At 49.8% G+C, this 24,913-nt stretch overlaps 2 protein-coding genes across 8 annotated transcripts in view; both read right to left on the reverse strand.

The window, feature by feature from the left end:
• Nucleotides 1-6,421: 6,421 nt before the first annotated feature.
• Nucleotides 6,422-8,334, reverse strand: GP1BB (glycoprotein Ib platelet subunit beta). The gene is made up of 2 exons (XM_021284512.2): nt 8,195-8,334; nt 6,422-7,442 (listed from the first exon to the last, which is right to left on the reverse strand). The coding sequence occupies exon 2, from the start codon at nt 7,281-7,283 to the stop codon at nt 6,669-6,671; it is 615 nt and encodes a 204-aa protein (XP_021140187.1). The 5' UTR covers nt 7,284-7,442; nt 8,195-8,334; the 3' UTR covers nt 6,422-6,668.
• Nucleotides 8,335-13,218: 4,884 nt separating this feature from the next.
• SEPTIN5 (septin 5) overlaps nt 13,219-24,913 on the reverse strand; it is a 38,746-nt gene continuing 27,051 nt past the window's right edge. For 5 of the 7 annotated variants that reach the window (XM_065033682.1, XM_065033684.1, XM_065033683.1 and 2 more), the window contains 10 exons: nt 20,487-20,583; nt 19,945-20,031; nt 19,265-19,388; nt 18,958-19,092; nt 18,289-18,406; nt 17,815-17,916; nt 16,814-16,910; nt 15,672-15,807; nt 13,715-13,817; nt 13,219-13,533 (listed from right to left, as the gene is read on the reverse strand). In XM_065033682.1, coding sequence (XP_064889754.1) covers nt 13,477-13,533; nt 13,715-13,817; nt 15,672-15,807; nt 16,814-16,910; nt 17,815-17,916; nt 18,289-18,406; nt 18,958-19,092; nt 19,265-19,388; nt 19,945-20,031; nt 20,487-20,583 — 1,056 coding nt within the window. In that variant the 3' untranslated portion in view covers nt 13,219-13,476. The other 2 variants (XM_005498165.4, XM_021284504.2) reach the window with 2 other exon arrangements.

Consider the following 24,913-nt stretch of genomic DNA (forward strand, 5'->3'; position numbering starts at 1 on the left):
GGATCAGCCATCGGGATTCCCACTTGCTCCCTTCCTTTCCATGCAAGAGGCTGCCTCCTGCCCTACCCTCCTACCCCAGCAAAAACTCCTGTTTTATATGCACTCCAGCTGCTTCCCGCCAGAGGAGATGTTCCCTTTCTGACTGACATTTCCTTTGAAATAAGAGGAACACAGCAGGCGCTGGACACCCAGTGTGTCAACACATGTAGCTCAACACCTCCAGGGGTCCTGGGACCCCTTCCAAGTTCTGCTGGATCGCTGTCGTTAATAAACTCTCAGCCTCTGAGCAACAAAAGTCTTCTCCCTTTCAGGGGAGAAACCCCAAATGCTGTCAGTGCTGCTCCGCTTCCATCAGCTGGATCCACTTGCACAGCAAAGGAAAAACAAAGCTGTAATTTTGGCAGGATCCATCCCCTTGCAGGAAAATTTGTACCACAGAAGCTTGGCTCCAGATAGGACCAACCTCCTCAACAGCAGCAGCCCACTAGGTCATGAAGTCACTGGGAGCCCTACTAACAAAGATCATTTACCCATCCTCCTCTTTTTGTTCCTCTGCTGTCTCACCACACACAAGAAAACACACTCCAGCAAACAGACCCACTTCACTGTGCAAGATATAAAGTAGGTGGAAACCATTCAGTGAATTATTATTTTATTATGAAACCTCCAACTTGGCAAGACCAAGGAACAGTTGGTATAAGTATTTATTTTTAAAACATGTTTTTTTTTTTAAAAAAAGTATATATATAAGTCAGTGGACTTGTTCAAATGTGTGTTTTCCAGTCCACAAATACTGAAGGTCCAATTTTTGGATTAGAGGCATTTTTCACTTAGAAAGTGAAGTGGGTTGCTAGTAGGAAGGATGATGAGCATGAAGATGAACCAAGTTGTATGCCCTGGGTTTCAGCTGAATCATTTCCAAGATAGACTCTTTTCCCCCTACCTAAGATGGGAAATTTCTGAGATAATTTCCCATCCCACATGGATTTCACAATTTCCCATCCCTGGGAACGTAGAGTGCCTAGCACACGGGGCCCCACAGACATCTACAGATAAAGGCAAGGCAAGGTAGGAATGCTGGAAACTCACAGACAGGGATTGAAATTACATGCTAGTTTCTCCACAGCTAATTAACCACTGGAACCAGTTTAGGGGATACAGTGCCCAACTTTCCCCCCAATTTCCTCTCATTCTTACAGGACTTAGGTACTTGTGGTGGTTTTAGAAATACTTGCCTTACTTTACCTAACTAATGTTACACTACCAAGGCATGCACAGTCAAGTGCCCTTGCCCCACAGCTGTGCCTTCCTGCAGTGGATCTCATCAAATAAGAGATTCATCTTGGCAGTTTGTGTGCACAGCCTAGCACATTTCTACGCACTCCCAAGGCTCCTTCAGTGAACCCTGGCTTTATGAAGTCAAAGGCAGAACACAGCAGAGCTAGGATTTCACTCCCTGTTTCCATTGCATTCAAGTTACAAGTTTTCAGCAGTTGCATCTCCACATCATTTTTTCCCCCGCACGTCTAGAAAAGAAACTAGGGCACCAGTTTATTGCAACACACAGCCATGCACCCAAAGGGTGACTTGTCCCAGAGTGTGAACACCACCACATAGTTCAAACCACACTGCACTTAATACAGAGCTTTCAGGTGCACACACGAAAATATATCTTGTGATATATTTTCAAATTACAGACAACACGTTTCTTTTTCTCTGTCCTTGCCTTATGTAAGCACATCTCTTTTTCTTCTATCTGCCTCACACTGTCACATGGAAGCAGATAATATTACAGTCCTTTCTTTGCTTAGGCCAAGAACCAGCAATGGATAGCTATAAATCACTATACCTGAAGCACTGTAGAAAATTGCAGGGGAATTTGCATGCTGAATTTCAGGCACAGCACTTCATTTAGGGGTAGGCACCGCAGAAATGACAGCATTACTTCTTGTACTTTTGCAAATCTCAGACAAGGGGGAAAAGCAGCAAAAGAATCATTAACAATGCCATTCTTGACAGATAGTGGCAGCGGGGGTGAGAGTAGAGGAAGTGATTGAGAACAACAACATCATGATGAAAGCCTGCACTGGATTGTCAAATTAATCAGGTTGATGGTTTTGGTGCAGCTTGGCTGGCAAAGAACCAAGCATGGGAAAGTAACAAGCTATATTTTATGTACAACTTGAGAAATGCTGACAGCACTGGGAAGGGTGGGAAAGAGCAGGTACCAACAGAATAGGCAGCAGCTGACAGCAGAGCCGAGGATGAGGCAAGAAGGATGACGCCAGCTTTGGTTTGAAGTGAACAGCCAGCCCAGGGTGGAGGCTTTGGACTGGACCTGGAGAGAAGTGTTACAAGGCAGATAAACATGTAGAGCTGCACAGGGAAGCTGCCCTCCACTTCGTAGGTGTAACGTCAACAATCCTGTCACAGCACATAGGGATTTATGGAGACTAAATACAAAACGCCACTGTCATTTTGTCTCATGTCCCCATGGAACAAAGATTTTATGCTTTACCTCCCTTCTCTCTCCCTGCAGGAATCCAGGCAGCTGATCTAATATGAAGATTCACCTGAGAAAGGTACAAAACAGCCTGGGGAAAAGCCTTCATTTCACCAGCAGGTTCATTCACAGAGAGCACAACACAGCACATAAGGGGGCCATTGTTTCTGGAATAAAATCTGCATTTGAGCTCTCTTCTTTGGCCATGATCAATGGGAGCGAATTAAAGTCTCATCCTGGGAAAAAAATAGCTTGCTAACACTATGTTGAAAGATCAGGTAATGGAGATGCTGAGCAAGTGTGGGCACCTGCACCATCTGTTGGTGAGCTTGAGAATGTCGGAGGTAAAAGCCCCTGGTGGAAAAAGCTTGCCAAACACAGGCACAGCCCTTATGTTACCCCATGAGAGACAATAGAGTTAAGGGCTGTGATTCCTAACAGGAGATGCTGCTGTTTCACAGTACTTCAATACAGATTTCGGCTCCCCACAGCTCCTGCCCAGTGCAGGGGTATTTAAGTTCCCTGGGTGCTTACATGTTTGCCTGTTCAGCCTCTGAATTTTCCAACCCACAGATGCACAGTGATGATGGGCAAGTTTTTCCCCCACCTGCCAAGGGGTGGATTTCAGGCCTCCAAAGCTCATTGGTCTAAACACCCCACAGAGAACTAATACTATTCCCATTATAGCCGTAGCAACATTTTGTCCAGCTTCCCCTCCTCTCAGTTTCAGTCTGATGTTTTGGAACACCAACAAGAAAAGGACTAGTTAAACTGGTAGTTATAGGTTCAAAAAGCCACATCTGCTGCTTGGCCAACTAAGTTTGAAGCACCATTGTCAGTCTCTCTGGGCACACACACATAACACTTGCCTTCATTCTCTCTCAGGCCCACATGGCACGTCTATTTTACTAGTCAAAGCAAACAGGAGATTAAAAGCTATTTGCTGCCCTCTTCCGAGCAAACCCAATTCCATGTCAGTATGGGTAACAGCTCTGGAGACAGACTTCAATGAGCAGAGCTGCGTTTTCATGCAAAATTGATGACTCCTACGGCATCAAACAGCTGTGACAGGACAGGCTAGAAGTGATCATCAGTTATTACAGATGAGGGTGTCAGATCAGAGCTACAGAGCCTGAATCATTTTGCATACATAGAGAGCATTCTTGGCATTTTGGTTTCGTAACTCTCAGGTTAATGCTTCTATGTGGAAATACAAACAAATACCTCCCAACATATTTTGATAAACTAGGAGATGCCACACTTTTGCAGGACTTTCCTCCATATCATCTCCAAATGCTGCATAGAATTGGCCTGTCTCAGTGATCAAGCCCTACAGTGGATCAGAACAAGTTGTTCTTTATGTGATATTTTCATCCCGCATATGAGGGTGCAGAAACTATGAAAACCTATTTAAACCAACAGAGGTAAATTCCCAGGTATCACATGTAAACAAGCACCTGTAGCTGCCCCTTTGAAGCCACTGTGCAGCCTTGGACAGCCCTCCGCTTCAGAAAGAAAATCAGTTCTCTCTTCAGCAGCACGACAGAGCAGGAAAGCATCCGAGTCGTGCAGCTTTCTGAGCCAGAAGAAGCCAAGACACGCAGGCTCTAGATTTATGGATTAGACATGCTGCCGTGGCATACAAATCACTCTGCGCAATTCATTATCACATTGCTATGGCTGGTCACATTCTCCACAGGTGCAAATGATGCCAAAAAGGCTTTTTACCTTTCATGTGCTAAGACTTAATGATGCAGAGTCAGGACCCCTCCTGGCTCCCCAGGGAAGTGAAACCAGAGTCAGCAGTTGTTGTGTGTTTGTGGGCACACAGAGTCCTGAAGGTTTTCCAGCAGCCCTCAGCAGTGCTGACAGGCAGGCAGCTGAGCCGTCACAGCCCTGGGATCGTGCCTTCTCCCAGCCCAGCCTTTTCCATCAGCTGAGCCCGCGCCTGTCGCACTGTCAGTACCTGCCCGTGTGCACTATCAACATCCTCCAACCCAGCTAAATTCAGCTAAAAATCTGCAGGCAAAACCAGGGATCCATTCTGCCACACTAGCACACTTTGAAATAGCATTGGGGAAGCAAAGGGCCTTTCACATCCTTTGCATGTATCAGTAAAGGAAATGGACTTCAATAACAGGCATAAACCAGGTAAAACAACAGTATAATTGATCTAAAGAAGTGAGAAGGAAGGGGTGAGGGGAAGACAGTAGGTTGAGCTACTTCCTTAGACATCTGCAACTTGATTTGGGGAAAAGGACACTGGGGGAGAAAAATCCAGAAAACAGGCTTTGTATTCCTATGGAAAGCTTGTTTGTTTCTTTTTTCCCTAAGGAACAAACAAAAACCACCCAAACAGAAACCCAACCCAACCAAAAAGCCCCAGTACTTCAAATTCAGGGATTTGAAGTGTCAGGTGTCCTCATGGAGTGTTAGTCTTTGCATCCCCATGGAGCAGGCTCCTCTGGAGAAGCCTCTTGGAAACCACGACCACTGGTGATACCGCAGGGATATCACAGCCCCTGCTGAGAGGTGCATCAGCTCCAATTCGGGTTAGCGTTGGAGGGACATGGGGCAGAGATGGCAAAGGGAGGAAAGAGCCCCCTGAGGCAGAGCCAGGTCTCACTCACCTCCCTTCAGGCTGGCCCAGGCACACGCAGCACAGTGGGTGAACTGAAGCCTTCGACGCCATCGGCCACACCGCACATCGGCGCTCCCTCAGCACAACGCAGGACCTCACCTTCCCACCTCGGCCTCCATCTGCACAACCTCCACCCAAGCACCAGGGGCTTATTCCACTGCAGCACGTCACACTTTTTGGGCAGCAGGGAACGCTGAGGTGAGGCAACCTGAGGCAGAGAAGCCCCAGGACCCGCCTTTTCTGCTCAGGCAGCCCCTGAACACCCCTCCCGCTGTCCCGGCCTTGGCCACCAGGCGGGGGCTCGTCTTGCGAATAAACTCAGCTTTTATGTGGAGAACTTGAACCTCCGTGAACTGGGGCTGAGGGCACAGGGGCCGTTCACCTGCAGCCGGCAGGGCCGTTGCCCCACAGGTGTGCTTGCAACAGGAAACACCCTTTGCTTTCCAGCCCGCATCATATAAAAATAAGCAGCAGCTGAGGAGAACAACAAGGAACTCCTGTGGCAGCTGGCAACTGTCAAGTTTAACCCTATGGGGCACTTCTGGTAACACATCCACTTGCCTTCAGTATTCATTCTGCTTGGCTCTAAGCTCAAGCATCAGGGAGGGTGACAGAGTGCGAGACACCTAGTGCAGAATTGAAAAATAAGCCTTTTACATCATCATGCATCATTATTTTATTTCAATTTTGCTTCATTCAAAAAATAATTAAGAGACATAACCAACAGTAGGCACATCGGTGGGTATTGCAGTTTGAGTCTCTCTTGTGCCAGATGCTGTACAAGCATTGCCAGAAAGAGCCTCTGGTCTCAACAACTCTTGGCTTCAGGGTGAATTTCTCATAAACATTCAAGGCCCCAGGTTGACTCAGGACATGCTGAAGTCAGTATTAAAACTACCAGTAGATTAAAAGGAATGAAGATAGGGTAAGTAGGTAGGTTTTCAAACATCCTTCTCCCCCTGCCAGAAAAACATTGGAAATGATCCAACAGGCAACAAGAAACATCCTTTCCCTTACCCTGATAAGAAACTGAGTCAGGAGAAGATTAAGTCACTTGTTCAAGTGTTACTAAGGCAACCTGTGGTAGCATTAAGGAAACTGTATTTGTCCATTGTCCTAGTCCAGTACCTGAACTGTTCACTGCCTGTCTCTGCCCTCACCTGACCCAATGCAACCAGAAGCATCATGGAAAGTACAGCTGAAACACTCTAGCATAGAAGGCATCAAGCACTGTAGCCCCTATGAGTTTATAAGCTGTTTGAGTCAGTTCTGATTGCTGTAGTTTATGGTTTCCTTAGTCTACCAAACCAGAACCATGCCCAGCTCAGCAAAGCAATAGAAGTTTAAAGCAATAAAAATCACAAGGATCAGGTCTTTGGAAATACAGCAAGTGTCTGATCAGTTCAATTTCTGCTTTGCACTGCAGTCAGGATCAGATGCTGCACTAAATTGCCCCCTCTGGATATCACAAACCACATATCACAGCATCACCCAAGGGGAAGGAGGGTCTTCAGTCTTGTGACGTTAATCACCGTTGTAGGGGCTTCTTGAAGAAGATACCCAAGTGTCTGCTTGCAGGTCTAGATCTCGGGTGGCACTGCGGACTTCAGCAGTCATTCTCCGAAATTTCTGCAAGTAGACAATGATGAAGATAACCAAGATACCCTGGAGGAAAAGGAGGATGAAGAGGCATAGCTGAGAGAGGAGAGCCAGGTTGCAATACCAGTACTGGCATGTGGAGATGATCTCATCTTCTGTCAGGTAGGCAATGACCCGGTCCTGCAGGTGAGCTGGGGAGCTGCATCTCACATCCCTGTATAAGGTTCGGTTCTGCTGCCACTGGAGCCACGAGCGCAAGTAGAGGATGTCACAGTTGCATTCCCAAGGGTTGCCCTGCAGGTAGACTACCTGGAGGCTCTTCAGGTTGTCAAAGAGCCCACTGGGAATAGAGGTGAGCCTGTTGTAACCAAGGTGGATAATTTCAGCTGAAGGACGGAAAGCAGCTGGTAGTTTTGCTACAGTCAGGCCTTTTGATGTGCAGTCGATAATACTGGTGGCACACTTGCATGGCACAGGGCATGTAGGTGTCACAAGAGGGAGGAAGCCAAGGAGGGACAAGAAGAGAATTCCACTCTTCATCTTGAGCAGCAAACACCCCCCTGGTGAAACTGGATAAGGTGGGGTTCAGGCAAGTAGACACCACACACTCTAGGACTGACACCACAGCCCAGGTCTTTTGTTGGCTTGTTCTGAGGATGAGTTTCCAAAGCTGGGTAAATTCGGTGTCCTACAAGAGCTCTGAAAAAAACAGAGTTAAGAGAGGTGTGCAAATTCTTGGTCTCTTGTTACAGGAGAAGGAATGTTCCTGGTCTGCCAACCCTGGATTTGAGGAAGGATATGAACAGATGGCTACTGGGAGGCTCAGATGCAGCCATCAAATTTTCACTAGTACTCAGAAGTATACAAGAGCTGCTTGAATTTTCAGCATTACTGGAGGCACATTATTAGGGTAGCTAAGAAAATTTATGTAAAGGAATCAAAAATTAGAATATGAAACTGCTCATGTATTATCATAGATGTGAATTACATCTGTAAACAAAGCTTTGTTTGTGCAAACTGCAAGAGGAGATTCAGAAATAAATTTACTGTTACCACAAGTAAAAAATAGCCTTTCCAGTTTTGAAAATAAGTGATAAACAGTCCTTGGCCAACCCTTGCGGGTTGCTGACCACCGGGGTTGTAGGTCAGCAGAGTTTTCCACACTAGACATTGTTCCAGCAGGTGAATAATCATCAGGTGAATAATTTCCTTCTGGAGCTGTGACCATGCTGGGAGACTTGGGTCAATGAGCTGTCTTTGTACTGCAGTCTCATAGCACTGCTGAACACGAGCTGCTAGAACTTCTTTAGAACAAATACACACATCTCTAACAAGGCAGTGCTTTTCTGCGCAATCCATCAGCCAAACAAAAATAAAACCACAACAAAAAACCCCACAAATCAACAAACAACAACAAAACCAAAAACCAGAAGGTAGCTTTGTTGACTTACCAGAGTAGTTCAATCCTTGATTTCTTGCTGGCTTTACAAGAGACCTTACAGGCAGTCCAGCCAGTGCAGGAGTGTTTGCAGCTGCATAGCTGAGCTCCCGGATAATCCCCTTGCAGCTGGCTGCCAAGATAAGGGTCAAGCTCATCCCAGGGACACCTCCCACATGAGGCCTTCCTGTAAGTTTGGTGCATGTCACTGGAAGCTGAGGCTTCATTGAGCAAGTCTTCCAAGAAATGGGAGCTGACACTGCTCACAAGAACATGTTTGCTGGGAGGGATGCTGACTACTGGTAACTGTGATTCTGGGCCACCATGCTCAGTCCAACAGAAACACTGCAATGTCTCAGTTGCAAAACACAAAACTCAAAACACATTTCAAGCTGGAAGGTGATGTTACTGCTTTGTACTGCACTCCCTGAGCACTTTGGCCTTTCGTTTCCCATCTCGTCAGGAAGATTATCTTTTGGTAGAGTAGTGAGAGCTCACACTTTGCAGTGTTCTGGACCCTGAGGTTTCCCTTGAAACAGTGAAAAAATCTACTCCTAATTAGCAGTGGAAGACCTGCTGAAAGAAATGGACTTGCAGTGACCACACTGGTGTCAACAGCTGAGCCAAGGAGAAAGATCTTCCACACACTTGCATCCTCCCATGGTTGTTATAGAGGTAAAATATAACTCTTGGTGTTTCACTGTCTACATCAAAATAAACTAGTTAGATTCACAGGAAGGATGACAAACTGGGAAAGACAGTGTTCTGAGGGATCGCTCTTTTAATAGCTAAGTGAGCTGGCAGCTCTTAACAAGTGCTGCTTGCAGTTACTGAGAAAGACTGACCACATCCTGTATTCAGAAGTCGCATTACACGAACACTTGAACAGATAAGTCCAAGGGTCAAAACTACATTTAGGTAGAATCTTGTCTTCTCGAGGCCATTGCACCTTCACAGACATTTTTCTGCCACCAGCCTGACCCGAGGCATCGGCGACGTTTCTTAGGGTAAGGCCACCAGAATTCCATTGCAAAACTGTTGCCCCATTGGGCCCAACTCTCCATTACCCTAGTACTGGGCACATTGTACAGAACAGAAATCATGAGCACCCTGAATGTGCTGATGTTAACATAATTTAGGGTGCAAATAACAGTAGAAATAGGGCCTAAACAAGGGAAAAATTCTAATGCTCTAAATGAATCAATTAAGCTCTAAGTTTCTAGTAAACTGGAGATCATTCCAGTTGTTTCACTGTTGCAGGGAGGCAAAGTGGGAAAGAGATCTTAGGCTAACAAATGAACACAGTTTTTCCTGCAGCACCTGCTCTTGGGAGCAGCTTGGTTATTGCATGGTAAGTTTGCTCAGCAAACTTACTCATTTCATGCACCTGCTGCTACATTTATTCCCAGGCAGGTGCTCAGGTCAGGTGTGGCATGGAGCTGATCTAGAGTCAGACCCAACCTGGCTTTGCATGAAGCACAGACTCTGCAATGCTGCTTTAACCACTCACAAAATGGATTTCCTGGGACTGGATCCTGCCCAGCTGTCCATTGGTGGTTCAGGCACCACTCCTAGGGAACCTTAAAGACAGAAGATCATCTCATCCGGCTTCTGACACAAACACAGGCCAGGAATCCCATACAAGAAGGCCTGACTGGAGCCTGCTTTGATGGAATTGGATAAAAAGAGAAACAGTCAGTTTTGCTATCCTGTGCCCATATCACCAATGCTGCTCAAGGGGACTGCAAATTAAACAGAAAGAGGTTGGTTTTTTTGAATGTATTTATTTCACTGATCAATTCAGGTAGTAAACATTATTAATAATAATAACAATAATCATTTAATAAAATGGATATGTTTTTAAAGGTTTCAGTTTTCTTTGTTCACAATGACAAAATGTTCAAACGGAAATTTACAAAAAAATATATATTGTAAGAACACAACAGATGGACAGGAAACAAAGAGCCTAGGAATGGAGCAGGGGGTGAGGAAGTCACATGGCAGGACCAAGCCAGCATTAAAGCACGGGGGGGCAGGTTGTGAGGAGGAGCAGGGAACGCCATTGCAGAGCATGAAGAATAGTGGGACTCCCTCCTTCTCTGGGGGAAGCATGCAGGGAGGCAGCAAGGACTGCACGGGCAGGACCAGCACAGCAGCGGGACACAAGGAGTCCATGCCACAGCTCCCTCCCCAGTCAGGCACAAGGTCCCAGACATGATACCAACAGCCCCAGCTGCAGCCTGGGACAGCTCTGCGGAATGGGAGCCACCCCTGCAGTGACTCACTCAGCGGGGCAAAGCTTGGCAGTGGTGTGGGAATGTGCCTGAGGGCGCAGGGGTCGCATGTAAGGCTGTGGAGGGTTGTGTGAGGGGGGCTGTTAAATTACTTTCCTACACACACTTCTCACTGCCTGAGCCAAACGGCCAAGCTACACTTGTTCAGGAGTCTCTGCCTACTGTGCAGCTCAATGCAGCAGTACAAAACACTCCTATGTTAATAAACAGATGCCACCTTCCAGGACAGAGTCTGAATCCATGGTGTCCCCCAAAGCCAACCTCTAATCCCTTTCCACGCAGCCCCCAAACTCTGTTGCTCTGAGCAGCAAACCTTCTACACAGGGATGTGATTTCAGCAGTACCACTGCCCCTCAGTAGAAGCTGTCTCTAGTGCCTCCTGTGCATTTTTTTCCCAAGTGCAACTTGAACCATCTTTGCCAGCTGGTAACCGAAGGCTTCAGCCCTCTGTAGAGTACAGACTTGTGACTATTGACTTGATGTGGGAGCCATGTGTGCTGAGCTGATGGAGACTTCCTCACCCAGAGGGACAGGGGCAGAGTCACCCTCGGCAATCCCACCTGCCTGTGACCAGAGTACCCTGTGCTCTCACCTTCACACAGCCCAGGATAAAAGCTGTCAGCTCCTCCATGGCCATGCTAAAGGGTAAGGGCCTCCTTTATCTTCTAGAAATGAACGTGTTTGAAAGAGGGACACCTCTACCTAGAAAGGGCTCATTCACCATAGAACATCCTCCTCACAGACAAGTGTAAGAAAAGAGAGAGGACAGGTTCTGCAAGCTGTTTCCCATTATGCTAACACGGATAAAGCTGAGAACTCAGCAGTCCTCCTGCTTCAGACAGCAGCAAACCAGCTCCAGAGAACCAGGAGGAAGCTCCTGTTTCAGGCTACTCCACTGCTCACATAAGCACATTGCACAAAAAAAGGTTCTATTTCCTCCTTGGTCCTGCATGTTATTGAAGATGAGCTTAACCCTTTCCCTCTCCTAGGCTGGCACTGCCACTGTCACTCATAAACCCAACACAGGAGAGAATGAAAGAAGAAAACCAAAGCATTGTTGGACATGGCTCTTGCCCAGCTTGCATATTTGTGCAAGGGGCTTCCACCCTCGCTTTGTCCTTCCACACCGCCAGGGTCTCTCCCCTGCTCCGGCAGCCCGTTTTCTGGCTAAGCAGAGGCTCTGTACAGTGAATAACTGAAACCAGCCAACCTATTTACCACTTGGACAAGCTCTGATCAGGAATCTAAAGCCCCACCAGGGGAATCAGACAAACACAGCACCTAATAACAGAATAAAGGGCTTGGCTATTCCTGGCCAACACTGCTTCCTACCCAGGGAGCTCTACTGGGGAGAGCCAGAGATGGAGGAGAAGATACAAAGGGGGAAAGGGGACAGAGGAATTGGGCCAGGAGCCAGAGGAGCAGAAGGGACCAGCCCATGGCAACACTCCCTGGATCAGAGAGAAGAGCCAATTGTCTCTCCCTCCAACAGCCCTGATTCCCTGTGAGCGCGGCAGTGTTGCTGGTGAGGCCTGCCCTGCCAGGCATCACAACCCGCGGCTCTGCTCTGGCTGGACTAAAGTTAAAAATACCGCAGGAAGCAAGAACAGGACAGAAGCTGCTGCCCAGAGTGCTCTTATCTCCGCCCAGCAGATCCACCAGTCTTCCCAGCACTGAGACAGGAAAAGCCTCGGACAGGGGAAGGGGGAGAAGGGCTGAGTCCCAAGGGAAGGGCAGGGGAGCAAGTGCCAAATCTGCTGTCCATGCAGGGACAATCCTGCACCTGCCAGGCTGAGCCAACTCCTGCCTAGACAGGCAGCTGCAGATCTCCAGTACAGGCCTACAAAAACTGCCCCTTTCCCCAGGAGAAGCTCAGAGCCAGCAAAGCACTTGTGGGACCGCAAAGTCTGGGGGTAGGGCAAAGCTCTGCATTTGGGGTTGGATTTCAGCCCTCGGGTTTCCACTCCCTCCAAAGCAGTCCCAGCCAAGCACTCTGGCTGCCATGGTGCTTTTCAGAGCAGACACTGGAGACACTGCAACTGGATGACCAGAGCTAAACCATGAGATACCCTCACTCAGCTACTGCAAGGCCCTGGGGTTCTCCTACCAACACCTCCAGCCTGCTGTGGGAGGAAAGCATGGCTGTGAAGGTGCTCACTCCCATCAGCTCCTTGCAGGCAACAGTCGGCAATCCATGTTCTCTGCCAGAAAGACATAACTGAGAGCATTAAAAGCCATTTTCTTCTAACTGACCTCAAGAGACTCAGTCCCTTGCTGTTCAGTGTAAATATCCTGGAGTTTCTTGACAGAAAAAAAAAATCCAACCAATTAAATAAAAACACTTCAGAAAAACCCAAGCAGGAAACCAGGCACCCATCAGGACCCCTGAGCAGGTCAGTGCACAGAGAAAGCCCCAGCGCCAGCTCTCTGTGCCAGAGCTGGCCCCAGGCTGAGGAGCCCGAGCAGCACAGGTCACATTCACCGGAGGGTACGGCTGCCTTTACAACACTGGTGCTGGTCCCAGACAAGGGGAACGGGGAGGGGAGCACAGCACTTCAGTTGGGAGTAAACAATTACGTGCATTGACACAGACAGTCTTCAAGTTCGTACACCAGAGAAACCAGGACTTTAAATACCAGAGCATTCCCTAACAACAGATTAGTACATGGGAAAGGGAGATCTTTTTCTTTTCTGTTTTTCTTTTTTAGGATGCCTTAGAGACTTCCCAGGCTATTTTCTTTAAAAAAAAAAAAAAAAAAAAAGAAAAGAAAGAATAATTAATAAAAAAGAAATACACATCAGTAAACTGTTAAGTGAACAGCCTCCTCCACAATCCAGCTGACCGCAAAGCCAGCATTGCTGCTAATAAATTAGAGGGTGTGGGTGCAGCTCTTGCCCACAAGTCTCTATACAACAGGAAACCTTTTCTAAACGTCCACAGCTCTTGCCAGGCCTCAGATGGTCACTGGGGAATTCCCTCTGCCCTCCAAGTACCTTCCTCTCACTGATCCTGCATCTGCTGCTGCATCTTCTGCAGCATCTCTTGCATCCGCCGTAACTGCATGAGACAGAGAAGAAATAGTCAAAAAAGGGATCCGTGTGTCCTCCACACCAGCAGCCTGTGATGGTGGGAGGCAGGACCGGGAAGACCCAGGACAGCCTCTATGGGGCCATCTGGGAGAAACTCCTCAGATTCCAGCTCCAACACCAAGAAGGCCCAGGCAGAAAAGGGGTCTCACCTCCTCATCCTTCATTTTGATCAGCTTCTCTGTCTCAGTGTCTGGTGTTGGGAGAGGCAGGATGGGAATCGGGCTTTCTATCCTGTTGTCCTGAGTCAGCTTGCTGGAGAGACAGAGAGGGAAGAAATGCAGTCAGTTGTGGCTCAGGCTGGCTGGCTTTAGTGTCACCATGGCTGTCACTCACGATAGCAGACCTGTCAGCAAGACGGCATCATGCACCCAGCCAGGGCAATCTAGCCCAGAGGTGTGGGATGCACTTGCATACAGAATGAAACAGAAGTCAGTAAAAGTTTTCAAAATAGAAGCCTGTGGTTAGCTAACAGAGAAAACCCAAAACAGGCTTGCAAATGTTTCTGACCACCTTTTGTAACTGCAATGGCAAGCTTAGCAGACACGTGTACAGACAATTTATCCAGTCTACTTTGGCTCACCTGTCCGTACGCTTACATATATACACAGCATCAACACAAACTATCATCATCCCTAAGGTACCACACGCTCACCATGGTTCTTTTTTTTTCCAGGAAGATAAAACCAAGGGAGCACTTCAATTGCTGCAAGTCTGATGACTAACCTGGCCCTCACAGTCAGGAGGTGGGAGACATGAGACACAACAGGCACAGCAGCATTGCAGTGAGGACTGGAGGTGCACATAAGTGCAGGCAGGGGACAGAGAAAAGAGGTGACTTTCTTCCAAAAGTCAGAGCATTTCATAGGTGAGAAGGTGGTGGTGGCGGTATCCAAAGTCACCTGGGCTGAAACTGGGAATTCAAGATGCCACTTGCAGTTATTCACCACTTGGAGTCACCACTGGCTTGTTATTGAGTCAATTCCAGCCCTGGAGCTTGGGATCTCCTCCCAAACCATCTCTCTAGACAACGACCCTTATCCCATTGTGAGAAGTGGCCACAGTGTTTTCTGAGACTTGTTCGCTGGAGTTAGCCATGGTATGAGAAATGGTACCAAACTTCAGCTTTGCTTAAGCTGAACAATTGCTTTTTCATCGTGTTCTTCTTTTAATAGATACATAGCCTACCTAAAGAGCAGCTGTGACACTTCTCACAGATCTCTAGCATTTCACATAGTTATTTTGGGACTCCATATCCTCGCTGTTGAAAAAGACAGGCTCGTCTGCTATGCAAAAGTACTCAGATACATGTGTGAACAGAATGTGCCAAACTGCACGTTTGCACACATGCAGGACTGCTCCCTGGTAAAGCACAGCCACTTCTGCCCTGCAACGTGGCAGCACAGAGCTACCCAGCCAGCCCAGGGGAGGGTTTACAGCAGATGAGCCAAGACCTACTTAAACCTACAATTTTTCACCAGTATTTCAGTCATGGAAGGGACAATGGAAAAAATAAAAGGTTTCAAATGAGAAACCCATGAGCATTCTTTCTTCTGTTTTCTGATAATTGTGACTAAAACCACAGAGAATCAGATGCAATGGGAAGACAATGCAGAGAAATCTTTGGAGATGTGTTAAGAGTCTTGCTAATTGCCTGAGCTCTGTTGTCTGAGAAACAGCAGCATCCCAAGGGTCATGCTGTCATTTGGACAGAACTGCAGGCTGCAGAATGCCTTCCTCTTTGCAATGCACACAGCTACCACCCACCAGAGAGAGGGTTTATCCTTGGTTTCATGAAGGCTGGATATATTTCACCCAGTGCTAGGAACAGCAATTTAAAAGAATTTCCGGGCCTATTTCCCCAGACCTGCATGGGGAATGCTCAGACAGGAGCACGGATTCTCAGAAGCAACCCCTCCATGCGTTCAGACTGTAGGAGACATGCTTGGATTTGCTATTTTACTTCCCAGTGCCATTCCACAGGCTGCAGCCCAGCATGTCCCCAGCAGACACACAGCCTCCTGAGTGATGAGCCATTCTGACAGCAACCTCACATTCACAGAGATAAAGACACTCCTGCTGCCTCTGGTTAAAACAGTGGGGACCCACCTGGTCATTTGCTGGATGCACTGAGCTCGGTAGTTCTCATAGTGGACATCACAAGTGACATCCTTCAGGTCATGCATGTGTGTCCGGATCAGCATGTTCCGCAGCTTCACAAAGTCGCAGTGTGCCTGGTTTTCCACTGCGGAAGCAACAACAGGAGAGTACCTGGATGCCACATCTCACCAGCCCTGTCCAGGGAGCCCCTTTCCCACCTTCAGGCTAGACTAAAATATGCCACAGGTCTCCTTCCTCATCCTCCTCTCGCTCCCTCCCACCACTGCCTGGGGGTCACCCCTGGCCCTGGCCCTGGCGATGCTCCATGCTTCTAGACACTGAGGCCAGACTGCTGAAGTCACTGTGTTCACAAGACTTTTTCTGAGTAAGAGGATTAATTAAGCATGTGCAGCAGAGTCTTGAAAGTGGATGCCGCTCTGGGGTACATGGGATGTCATTGCTATAACCACAGTGAGTATAGCCAGTGCTGGAGGCAAACTGCTCATCTCCTCAGAATTTAGGACTGATCGAAAGGCCCCTGAAGGCAAAATCAGACCCTAAGGGGCAAAGCTGTGAGCTTTGGAGAGCTGAAAAAGCTGCTGTTAGCATGGGGAACCAGGCTCCAGACAGCACAGTAGGACTTTGTGTGGAAGGGCTGTGCTCAGTAGCAGTGTGCTTGCCATGGTGATCTCCGTTTATCTTTCTGCAGGGCTGGGGAAAGCTAGCTGTGTCAGGCCCAGGGTTTCACAAAGTTGATCCCACTGCCAAATGCCAGCACCCCGACAGGCACAGCCTCCTCCAGAGCCAGCCAGAGGGCAGAGCCAGCAGCTGGGCAGACCCAAGCAGCCAGTACCAGCCGATGGGTGCACACACAGGCATTGGAGATCTAAAGCTGCAACACCTTAAAGCAATGTGCCAGCATGAGGGAGTCAGCAACAGCAGCAAAAGCCATTCCAGGGTTATTCTGCTTATGGGCTTTATGAAATTTCTCCCTTTAGAAAGGAAGATAGAGACAAACACATTGTGGATCAGGACAGGCTCCAGCACGTACAGGAGCAGCAGCAGAGAAAGAGGGAGTGCAGGAGGGTTTAAGATTCAGTTTAGCTGAGGGCCCCTTGCTCACAGCGCCAGTTCTCAGGCACTGCGCTTACCTTCCACAATGCCCCAGGGGTAGAGCCGTCCACGGACACGCTGGCCTTTCGCCTCCACCACAGTGTTACTGCCGATGACGGCAAAGGGAGCGCTCTCCTGGAATGAGAGGCATTGCTGAGCCCAGCTCAGCCTGGGGCCGCCCTCAGATCCCTCCTCCAAGGGCCAAGCTCAAGTGGAACAGAGCGGGGGGAGGAGGAAGGTGCTGGTTGGAAAGGCATGGGGACATCCACGTGTGCCACAGCACACCACAACACAGTTGCAGAGAAAAGCCTAAGGCATGGGATCTGCAGGCAGCCTAATTCCCAGCCTGACCTTCTGAGCTGTCCTGAGGGAGGCTGTGTCTCTGCAGGTGCCGGCATCCCTTCTTTGAGGGGAAGCTCTACAAGGAAGCCAGAGCAGAGAGGCTGAGACACCAAGCAAATGGGACAATGTTGAGGCAGGGATGTACAGGCTGTGCTCCTCTCTGCTCAGAATGGAGTCAAAGCCCATTGCATGTCTCTTACAGGAGAAACAAGGCCATACTGCATGCATACACAGGGCTGGCTCTGCTTGAGAGAGGGTCAAGCCTGGCCTGCTGGGGCCTCCAGCCAGGTCTGTATGATCATGTTGTCTCCCCCCATGCAACTAATGTATCACAGTTGTGCCTCATCACTCGCAAAGTGCTCCTCCTTGCTGATGGCATCACTCAGAAATAGGTGCTTACAAATGCTGTACAACCCAGACTCCATCTTAAACATACAGGCTGCAGTGGACTGAAGAAAGACTGACACTGCCTGGTGAGAGAGCAGACATGCCATGCCTTTATGCCACACTTGACTTCATGGCACCAGCAAGGACAGCAGCACCTTCTCCAGGCCATCTACCATGTGAGCCAATGTAGGCTGTCCCCTGGGTATCAGTAGCACAGGCCTTTGGCACACATAGGGCAGCTCTGGCTCCTGAAGCAACTGCCAAATCCATGAGCTTGACTTGCCAGTCCCCTGCTGAGCAGGTTCCTTACCTTCAGCTCTCTGTCTTGCTGCTTGAACTCCTCATCTTCATCAGAGTCACACTCAGGAAACTGGTACACTTTAATGCCAAATTTGTCAATCTCTTCCCGGATCTGTGTCCATGCAAGACAAACACAAAAGAATACAACACTGAACAATACAGAAACGCCAGGTTTATTCCATGTTCGTGCTACCATGGGTTTGCTATAGCCTATGGACAGTGAAAGGATTTGACGTTTCTTCTAGAGCTGGCCTCTCTGCAGAAACCACCTCCCCGCTCACAGTAGAGCACTGCTGCAGTTATATTTGCAGGTAATGTGGAGATATATATACACACACATACATGCTATATTTATATTTATTTATTTATTTATTTATTTATTTATTTATTTATTTATTTATTTATTAACATATATATCCCCTCCCTCCTCAGCCCAACCCTGCCAGCACATCAGGAATACTCCTGTAGAGAAAGAGCATCTCACCCTCTCTTTTAGCTTCCGGATCTCAGAGGGGATCAGGCAGTCAGCTTTGGCAATCAGGGGCACAATGTTGACCTTCTCATGTAGAGCCTTCATGAACTCAACATCCACTGGCCTCAGCCTGCAGCAGAGACATGGAGGTACGTGGTTAGCAAGGACAGACTGGTCAGATCCCCCACCAACCCAGCACGAAGGGAAAAGAACAGCACTGTCACAAGAGCATGGGGCAGCACTGGGACAGCCCTCAGCTGGGGCTGTGTCTTCAGGAAACCTGTCTCAGATTTTAGCTGCTGAATGTCTCACACAGGCACATGGTATTCGCGCCCTCCAGCTGCCCTGTGCTGCAGGCAGACAACACGATCCCCCAGCTGCTCCAGGTGAGGCTGGCACATGAGCCAGCAAGGGGCACAGACAGAGGACAGCTTAAAACTCCCTCTCCTACCTATCAGTCAGGCTTAGCTAGATAGAAGATATAAATCTATGTGGCATTATTTCTCCTGAATTCCAAAACAGGCTGCAGGCCTGAGGGAGAACAGCTCTGCCCTATCACAGACAGTCTGTCACACCAGAGAGGGAGGTGGTATGATGCTCAGCTGAGGGAGAGCATCCAGACAGAACTTCTCGTGTGCCAACAGCCCTGCCATGCCCTGGCCCCAGAGCGGGGACTCTCACCCATGCCCGAAGGGTGAGATGAAGTAGAGGCAGCAATGCACTCGGTTGTCCTGGATGTTCTTACGGTTCAGGCCACTCTCATCACGAAAATACTGCTCAAACTGCTGGTCAATGTAGTCGGTGATGGGCTTCCAGCTGGGAAGGGTAATTCAATCAAAACAAGATCACATGTTTAACAGGTCAGTGTCTCCTAGGGACTATGAAGCAGCATCATCCCGTTCCCACTGCCAGACCCCCTTCCTGTGAAGCATCCACAGAAAACAGACGTGGCCAAGGACTGGGAAGAAGGCAGCAGTGGCCTGCTCACCACTCAGTGTTGTTAACAGCATCTCCAAAGCCTGGTGTGTCCACTATGGTCAGCTTCAGCTTGACACCCTTCTCCTCAATGTCCACCGTGTGCTTCACAATCTCCACGGTCTGGCTGATTCTCTCTTTGAACAAGAACACATGAGTTAAAGCTAGGCAGTAAAGCTGGGGATTCCTGCTCACACCCATCACAAGCTGGCTCCCTCCTTATCACTGAGCACAGGGAGTAACATGTTTTTCAAAAAACCCTGATTATCCTCTAAGGAGCCTCAAGGCAGTGGTACTGTGGGAGGACAACAGCAGGCAGACAGACTCAAGAAGATACACAGACCTCTGAAGTGCTTGTAGCCCTGAACATTTTCTCCACTCATTTGGTAAGAGGAATCCCTTCCACACTCTAGCACCCAAGAGCAAAAGACAAATCTCAACACCTCAACCCAACAAGACAGCATTGCTCTGCAGCCTCATCTTCCCTTCACAGGACAGAAGAGCCCCACAGCCAAAGCCTTCTTGCTCAAATACTAGTACCTCTGCAGCCAAAGGAGAGCAGAGCAACAAACAGGGCTGGAACGTGGCCAAGCTCATAGCTGCTGCTGAAGCAAGGAACCAAAGTACTAGTCCCTAGGACAGTCTAGATCCACAGGCACAAGAACTGTTCACTCCCCTTTATCCCCAACTTACCCTCTGCATTGAGGAGCTTTCTGTCTTTGTAGAGGTCTGTCAGGAACAGGCTATTCACCAGCGTGGATTTGCCCAGACCCGACTCTCCTGATTGACAGAATGCAAAGGAGAGGAGGAAAAAGCAAGCAACATGACCCACTAATTGACTTACAAATGAAACTCTGAACAAGGCTTTGAATCCTGAGTCAGAGGAAATGAGAGAGATGAGCTGTCAGATGCTGTTTATGGGCATCACATTTTTCCAGCAGTGGGAGGACTTTTGCTGTAAGATGTCTCAATCCTTACATAAATGTGATCTCCCAGCTCCTCCACCCTTCCCCTTTCTTTCCCTGGGTCCCTGGCTGGCCCTGCCTTCACCATGCAGACCAGCTGCCCTGTTGGAGGAGAAGCTACACTTGGTGCTGGCTCGAGAGGGCTACGAGTGGTCAGGGATGGCCTGTTCCTCCTAAGGGAACTGTCTGACTTAAGGGAAGTGAGGAGGGCTGGTCCCCTCCACCCACCCACTATATGGCCCAGCCACCTCCATCCATGGGCAGTCTCACCTGCGACCATCAGGGTGAAGTCGAAACCTTTCTTGACGGATTTCCGGTGGACCTGGTTGGGCAGAGTGGCAAAGCCCACGTACTGCTTCTCATGGTCCTGTGGGGCAGAGGTGGATGGGAGCAGGTCAGGGTGTGCCAGCCCTCCTGCTCGAGCCCCACACAGTGACACGAAGTTGGACTCAAGAAGCCCTTGAGGCAGAGCCAGGGGGTGGAGGAGAGGCTGGTCCCCGCTCTGGCAGAGCTGTAGGGCAGGGCACACAGTTCCTTGAGGCTCAGGGACTTCTGCCCTTCCCGCAGGTGGGCATGGAGGCCACTTCCTCCCAGTCACAGCCCTGCTCGGCTGCTCCCACCAGCCTCCCTGCATGGAGAGCACAAGGGAAAAGGCACATCCCACCATTCCCACCAGAGAGCACATCTGGGGCTGCTACTGATACACAACCTTCCTCACTCTGCTTCTCCTGCACTGTTGCAGGGTCCCTTCACAGCAGAGTCACCAAATGTCACCTGTCCCCTGGTCTTTCAGACCGATTTCTGCATCCCTCCCTCCAGAGGCACATGTGGTACGTGATGGACAGCTCTCTGTAACCAACACCCCTGGGTTTACGGTGTCCCAAGCCATGTCTAGAGGAAGGCACGGTGGCTTGGCTTCTGTTTGACCTCAGACAGGATTATTTCCTGCTGTGTCACAGCCACTCCTGGCTAAGCAAGAGGAAATCCTGAGTAATCTCTAGTGTTATTCTGAAGAGACAGAAGTTCAAGGAGCACAGGAACCGGGAAGATGCAAAAGAATTGAGAACACAGGCGAGATGCTTTTGGTGAGGGTTTACATATAGTATTGCTGGATGCTTGTGCAGGGTACATCCCAAAAGGCAAACATGGTTCATAACTGTGTGCCACACAGCTGACTCGCTCCATCCATCCACCCATCGAGCACCCCAGGCCTTCACAGCCCACACCCCCACAGCAGCACCTCCCCTCGCCAGGCCCCATCACAGAGGGAGTGTGGGCATGGACCCTGGTAAACAACTCCCTTCTCACATACTCTTCAAGCTAGAGCCAAGGGGAAGCAGCCGTTCACAAATGCCTGAGCTAGAGACATCATAAGACTCATCTTTTCAACATTACTTAAAATAAACATACCCCTGGGATTCACACCACAGGCAAATCCAGAGAGGCAGGAGTTTGTCAAAACCAGCCCCAGCTCCCACCCAGCCACAGATGCCTTCAGCTATACGGCTGTCCTCACCCCACAGCTCTCTGGCACTGGTTCTCCAGGCACAGCACAGAAGACCTGTGTTCCTAAGTTTAACTATCTCCATTCCTGGGGCACATGCTCAAAGAAACAGAAATTACAGTTCAGTGTGTCAAGCTTAGGGCAATGCTGACTTGCACCTATTTCCATGCTGCAGGTGGGCAATGCAGCTCCTAAGCAGCCTCTGGCTGCATGTCCATCCATGTGAGCATCTTTGGGCATCCTCAGCCACAGTGCAAGGACCAGTGTTGCTCAGTGAGGGGCACAAATATACAACATCCTTCCCCTTGCACTTCTCATACAGCCAAGCTGTGTGTCAGAGCAGGAAAAGACCCACCTGGATCTTCACCAGACTGGAAAGACAACGAGCACCTGCTCTCTCAGCTGAATTGATATGCAAAATAGTACTAGTAATGTGCTAATAAAACCATACCTGAGGCTCAGGGCGTGTTTCTCTTCTTTTCTTTGGTTTTTAACCTAGATGACTAAGGGCTGACAATGAAGACACTGAGGAACTGAGCTCTGGTGCAACTCCACTTACTTCAGCCAGGTGTAACTGGCTGAACCTGATCTCTCGCTTCTGTTCAGCCCAACCGAGAAACCTCTGGTACCTTTGGTTACCTCTGCATAGCCCAGTGGAATCGTAACATTTAAAATTAGCAATTCCCAGCTGGCACAGGACACTGCCCTTTACCCACAAATCATGGAGTCATTTCCTTTGCACTAAGGGAGGTCAGAGCTGAGAGCGACACCAAGAGCAGAGCTTCCCTCGCAGCGGGAGGCAGCCAGAGGCACAGGGGAAAAGCTCTGTCCCCAGCCATGCCTCCCTCCAATGAGCCACAGACGCTATCTACAGAGTGACTGTGTACAGGACGGAGGGCGCTGAAGAGGGTGTAGAGGACTGCAAGGGCTACTAAGGGACGCAGGTGGCTTTCTGGGTTGCGAAAAGCTAAAATCCATTAATTAGATGAGAGACTTGGACCGAGGGAATTCCTGGAGGCACCACAGCCCCCTCCTATGTGCTCCTGACCCTTGTGAGCCAGCTCCCATCAAGCTGACACAGGCTGGGACAGCCTGTCGCCGCACTTTGCTTCCCTGGCCAGCCCCAGCTGTCAGGAACGGGCCCCGGGCAGCAGAGCCAGCGGCACTCCGGCATGAGGAGCCCCTCTCCCCATCGCCTCCTCCACTTGATGCCTTTGTTGCCCCCAGCGTCCCACTCACAAGTGCCTGGGAACGCACCCACACACCGCAGCAGAGGACACCAACACATGTGGCCGATCTTTGGGGCCCAAAGCACTCCATGCCAAGCAAAACATGTCTGACTTCTCCCTCAGCACATGCTCGCTGGTTCACCAGACATCACAGCAACACATCACGACCTCACATCCTTCACCACCCAGCCGAGGTGGCCAAGGCCCCCTGGCAGGCAGTGCTCTCCCTGGGAGTTCAAGCCAACGAACAAAGCACTGGTGGGTTCAAGTCCTCTTCCTGTTGGGGGCAGAAACATTTGGGATCTGTTGCACAGGGGAGAAGCCATCCCTGGTACCGAGGTGTCCGCAGGGCTGTCTGCACCTCCAAGGCAGGGTACACAGCACGGCCTTCATCGTTCCTGCCATCCCTCCCTCCCTCCTCACCTGCTTGGTGGACACACTGTTTAAACCAATACAGACCCTGTGTGAATTCACCATTCAGCCTGAGGATAAATGGAGCCTTGCTGAGTATATTCCAAAGGGCTAAAATCAAGCACCATGGGACCACAGAAAATTTGAAGAATAGCCTCTACCCCAGGTCTGGAGCAAATCCCAGAAATTCTGGACCTTCTGCTGGGATCCTGGTGCCTGCAGTTCTTTGCGGGGGGCTCTCTTGGTGTTGCTGCCTCCAGGGCAGCCCTTCTTCCAGTCGCTCCCCTCTGGCCAGGCACAGCCGCCACATCTGCGTCCGCACGAATGAGCACAGCCCAGCCCCAGAGGAGAAGCAGACCCTTTGCTTCCTTTCATTGCCAGGAAGCTGCATAAATTCATAACGCAAGCAGCACCTGGGGCATCTCCCATGTACATCTGTTTCCTCAGGCCTGGTGATGAGCATGGGAGTCTCAGCAAAACCACTAGCCCACCAGCATTTGCTGCTGCAGAAAGAAAAGAGGCTGGCAAGGGACAGTGTCAACATGATAACACAAACCAGACTGCATCTGAGCACATACGCAGCTCTTACTCCTGCCCCGAGCGCCCCCACGGACACACACGCCATTCAGTTGGGAATCACTGCATCAAATAACCGCACAAAAATATGTCGTGCATCTCCCAGCTGTCCATCGTGCCCCTTGGCTCTGCTCCTGCAGGGGCTGCTCCCCTCCTCCTGTCCCCATCCTCTCTCCCTTACCAGTGTCTTTCCACTCCTCTGCTCCTCAGAGGTCTCATCTTGCGCTGCACACGTCTGCTCGGGCACCATCCTCCCCCTCCTGTCCCCGCCGCTCCCCGGCTTGCATAGTGCTATAAATACATCCCCGTACCTTCAGCTTGGCCGGGTGGCTTCGCTGTGCCTGCGTTCGGGGAGAAAGCAGCCGCTCCACTAACCGCTCCTGAATAATGATTGAATCCATAACCGCGACCGGCAGGACGGACAGCCACCGCGGGCCAAGAAAAAAAAAACCCAACCCATGTGTTCCCTCCCAGCCTTCGCTAAATCCATGCGGCAGCCCCCCCGCCTACGCATGCACACACACGCAGGGCTGGCTCAGCTCGCCTCACAGCCCGGCAAGGCAAGGAGAGAGGTGAGGAAAGTGGAGAGGCGATGGCTCCCACAGCAGCTGCCTGGGATTTCCTGCCTGCACCCGTGCCGTGCCGTGCCGCGGGAGGAGCCTGCCGGCAAGGACAGCACAAAAGCCACCGCGGCTGTGGGCCAGAGGACACGTCTCTTGTCTCTCACTCTGACAGCATCCCATGGAGAGGCTGCGCACGTACCGGATGCTGTCCCAGCCATGAGTCTGACTCCTCCTGTCAGATGGGCTTATTCAGCTGGAGGGTTTCTTAGACATCCTGACTGATGCAGCCGAGACAAAGGTTTGCTGCAAGGAAACCTGCTCTCAGCAAAAATGTGCTGCTTCTGTTTGTGCGTGCGAAGGTCTAAAGGGTCTGAAAAACACCCCAAAAGCCGAGTCCACACTTAAGCCCCAGAT

The sequence above is a fragment of the Columba livia genome, chromosome 17 (assembly GCF_036013475.1).
Source record: "Columba livia isolate bColLiv1 breed racing homer chromosome 17, bColLiv1.pat.W.v2, whole genome shotgun sequence".
NCBI classification, from domain to species: domain Eukaryota; kingdom Metazoa; phylum Chordata; class Aves; order Columbiformes; family Columbidae; genus Columba; species Columba livia.

Bases quoted from the DNA above. Each gene is read 5' to 3' on its own strand.
- GP1BB (XM_021284512.2), bottom strand. From the start codon at position 7,283: ATGAAGAGTGGAATTCTCTTCTTGTCCCTCCTTGGCTTCCTCCCTCTT.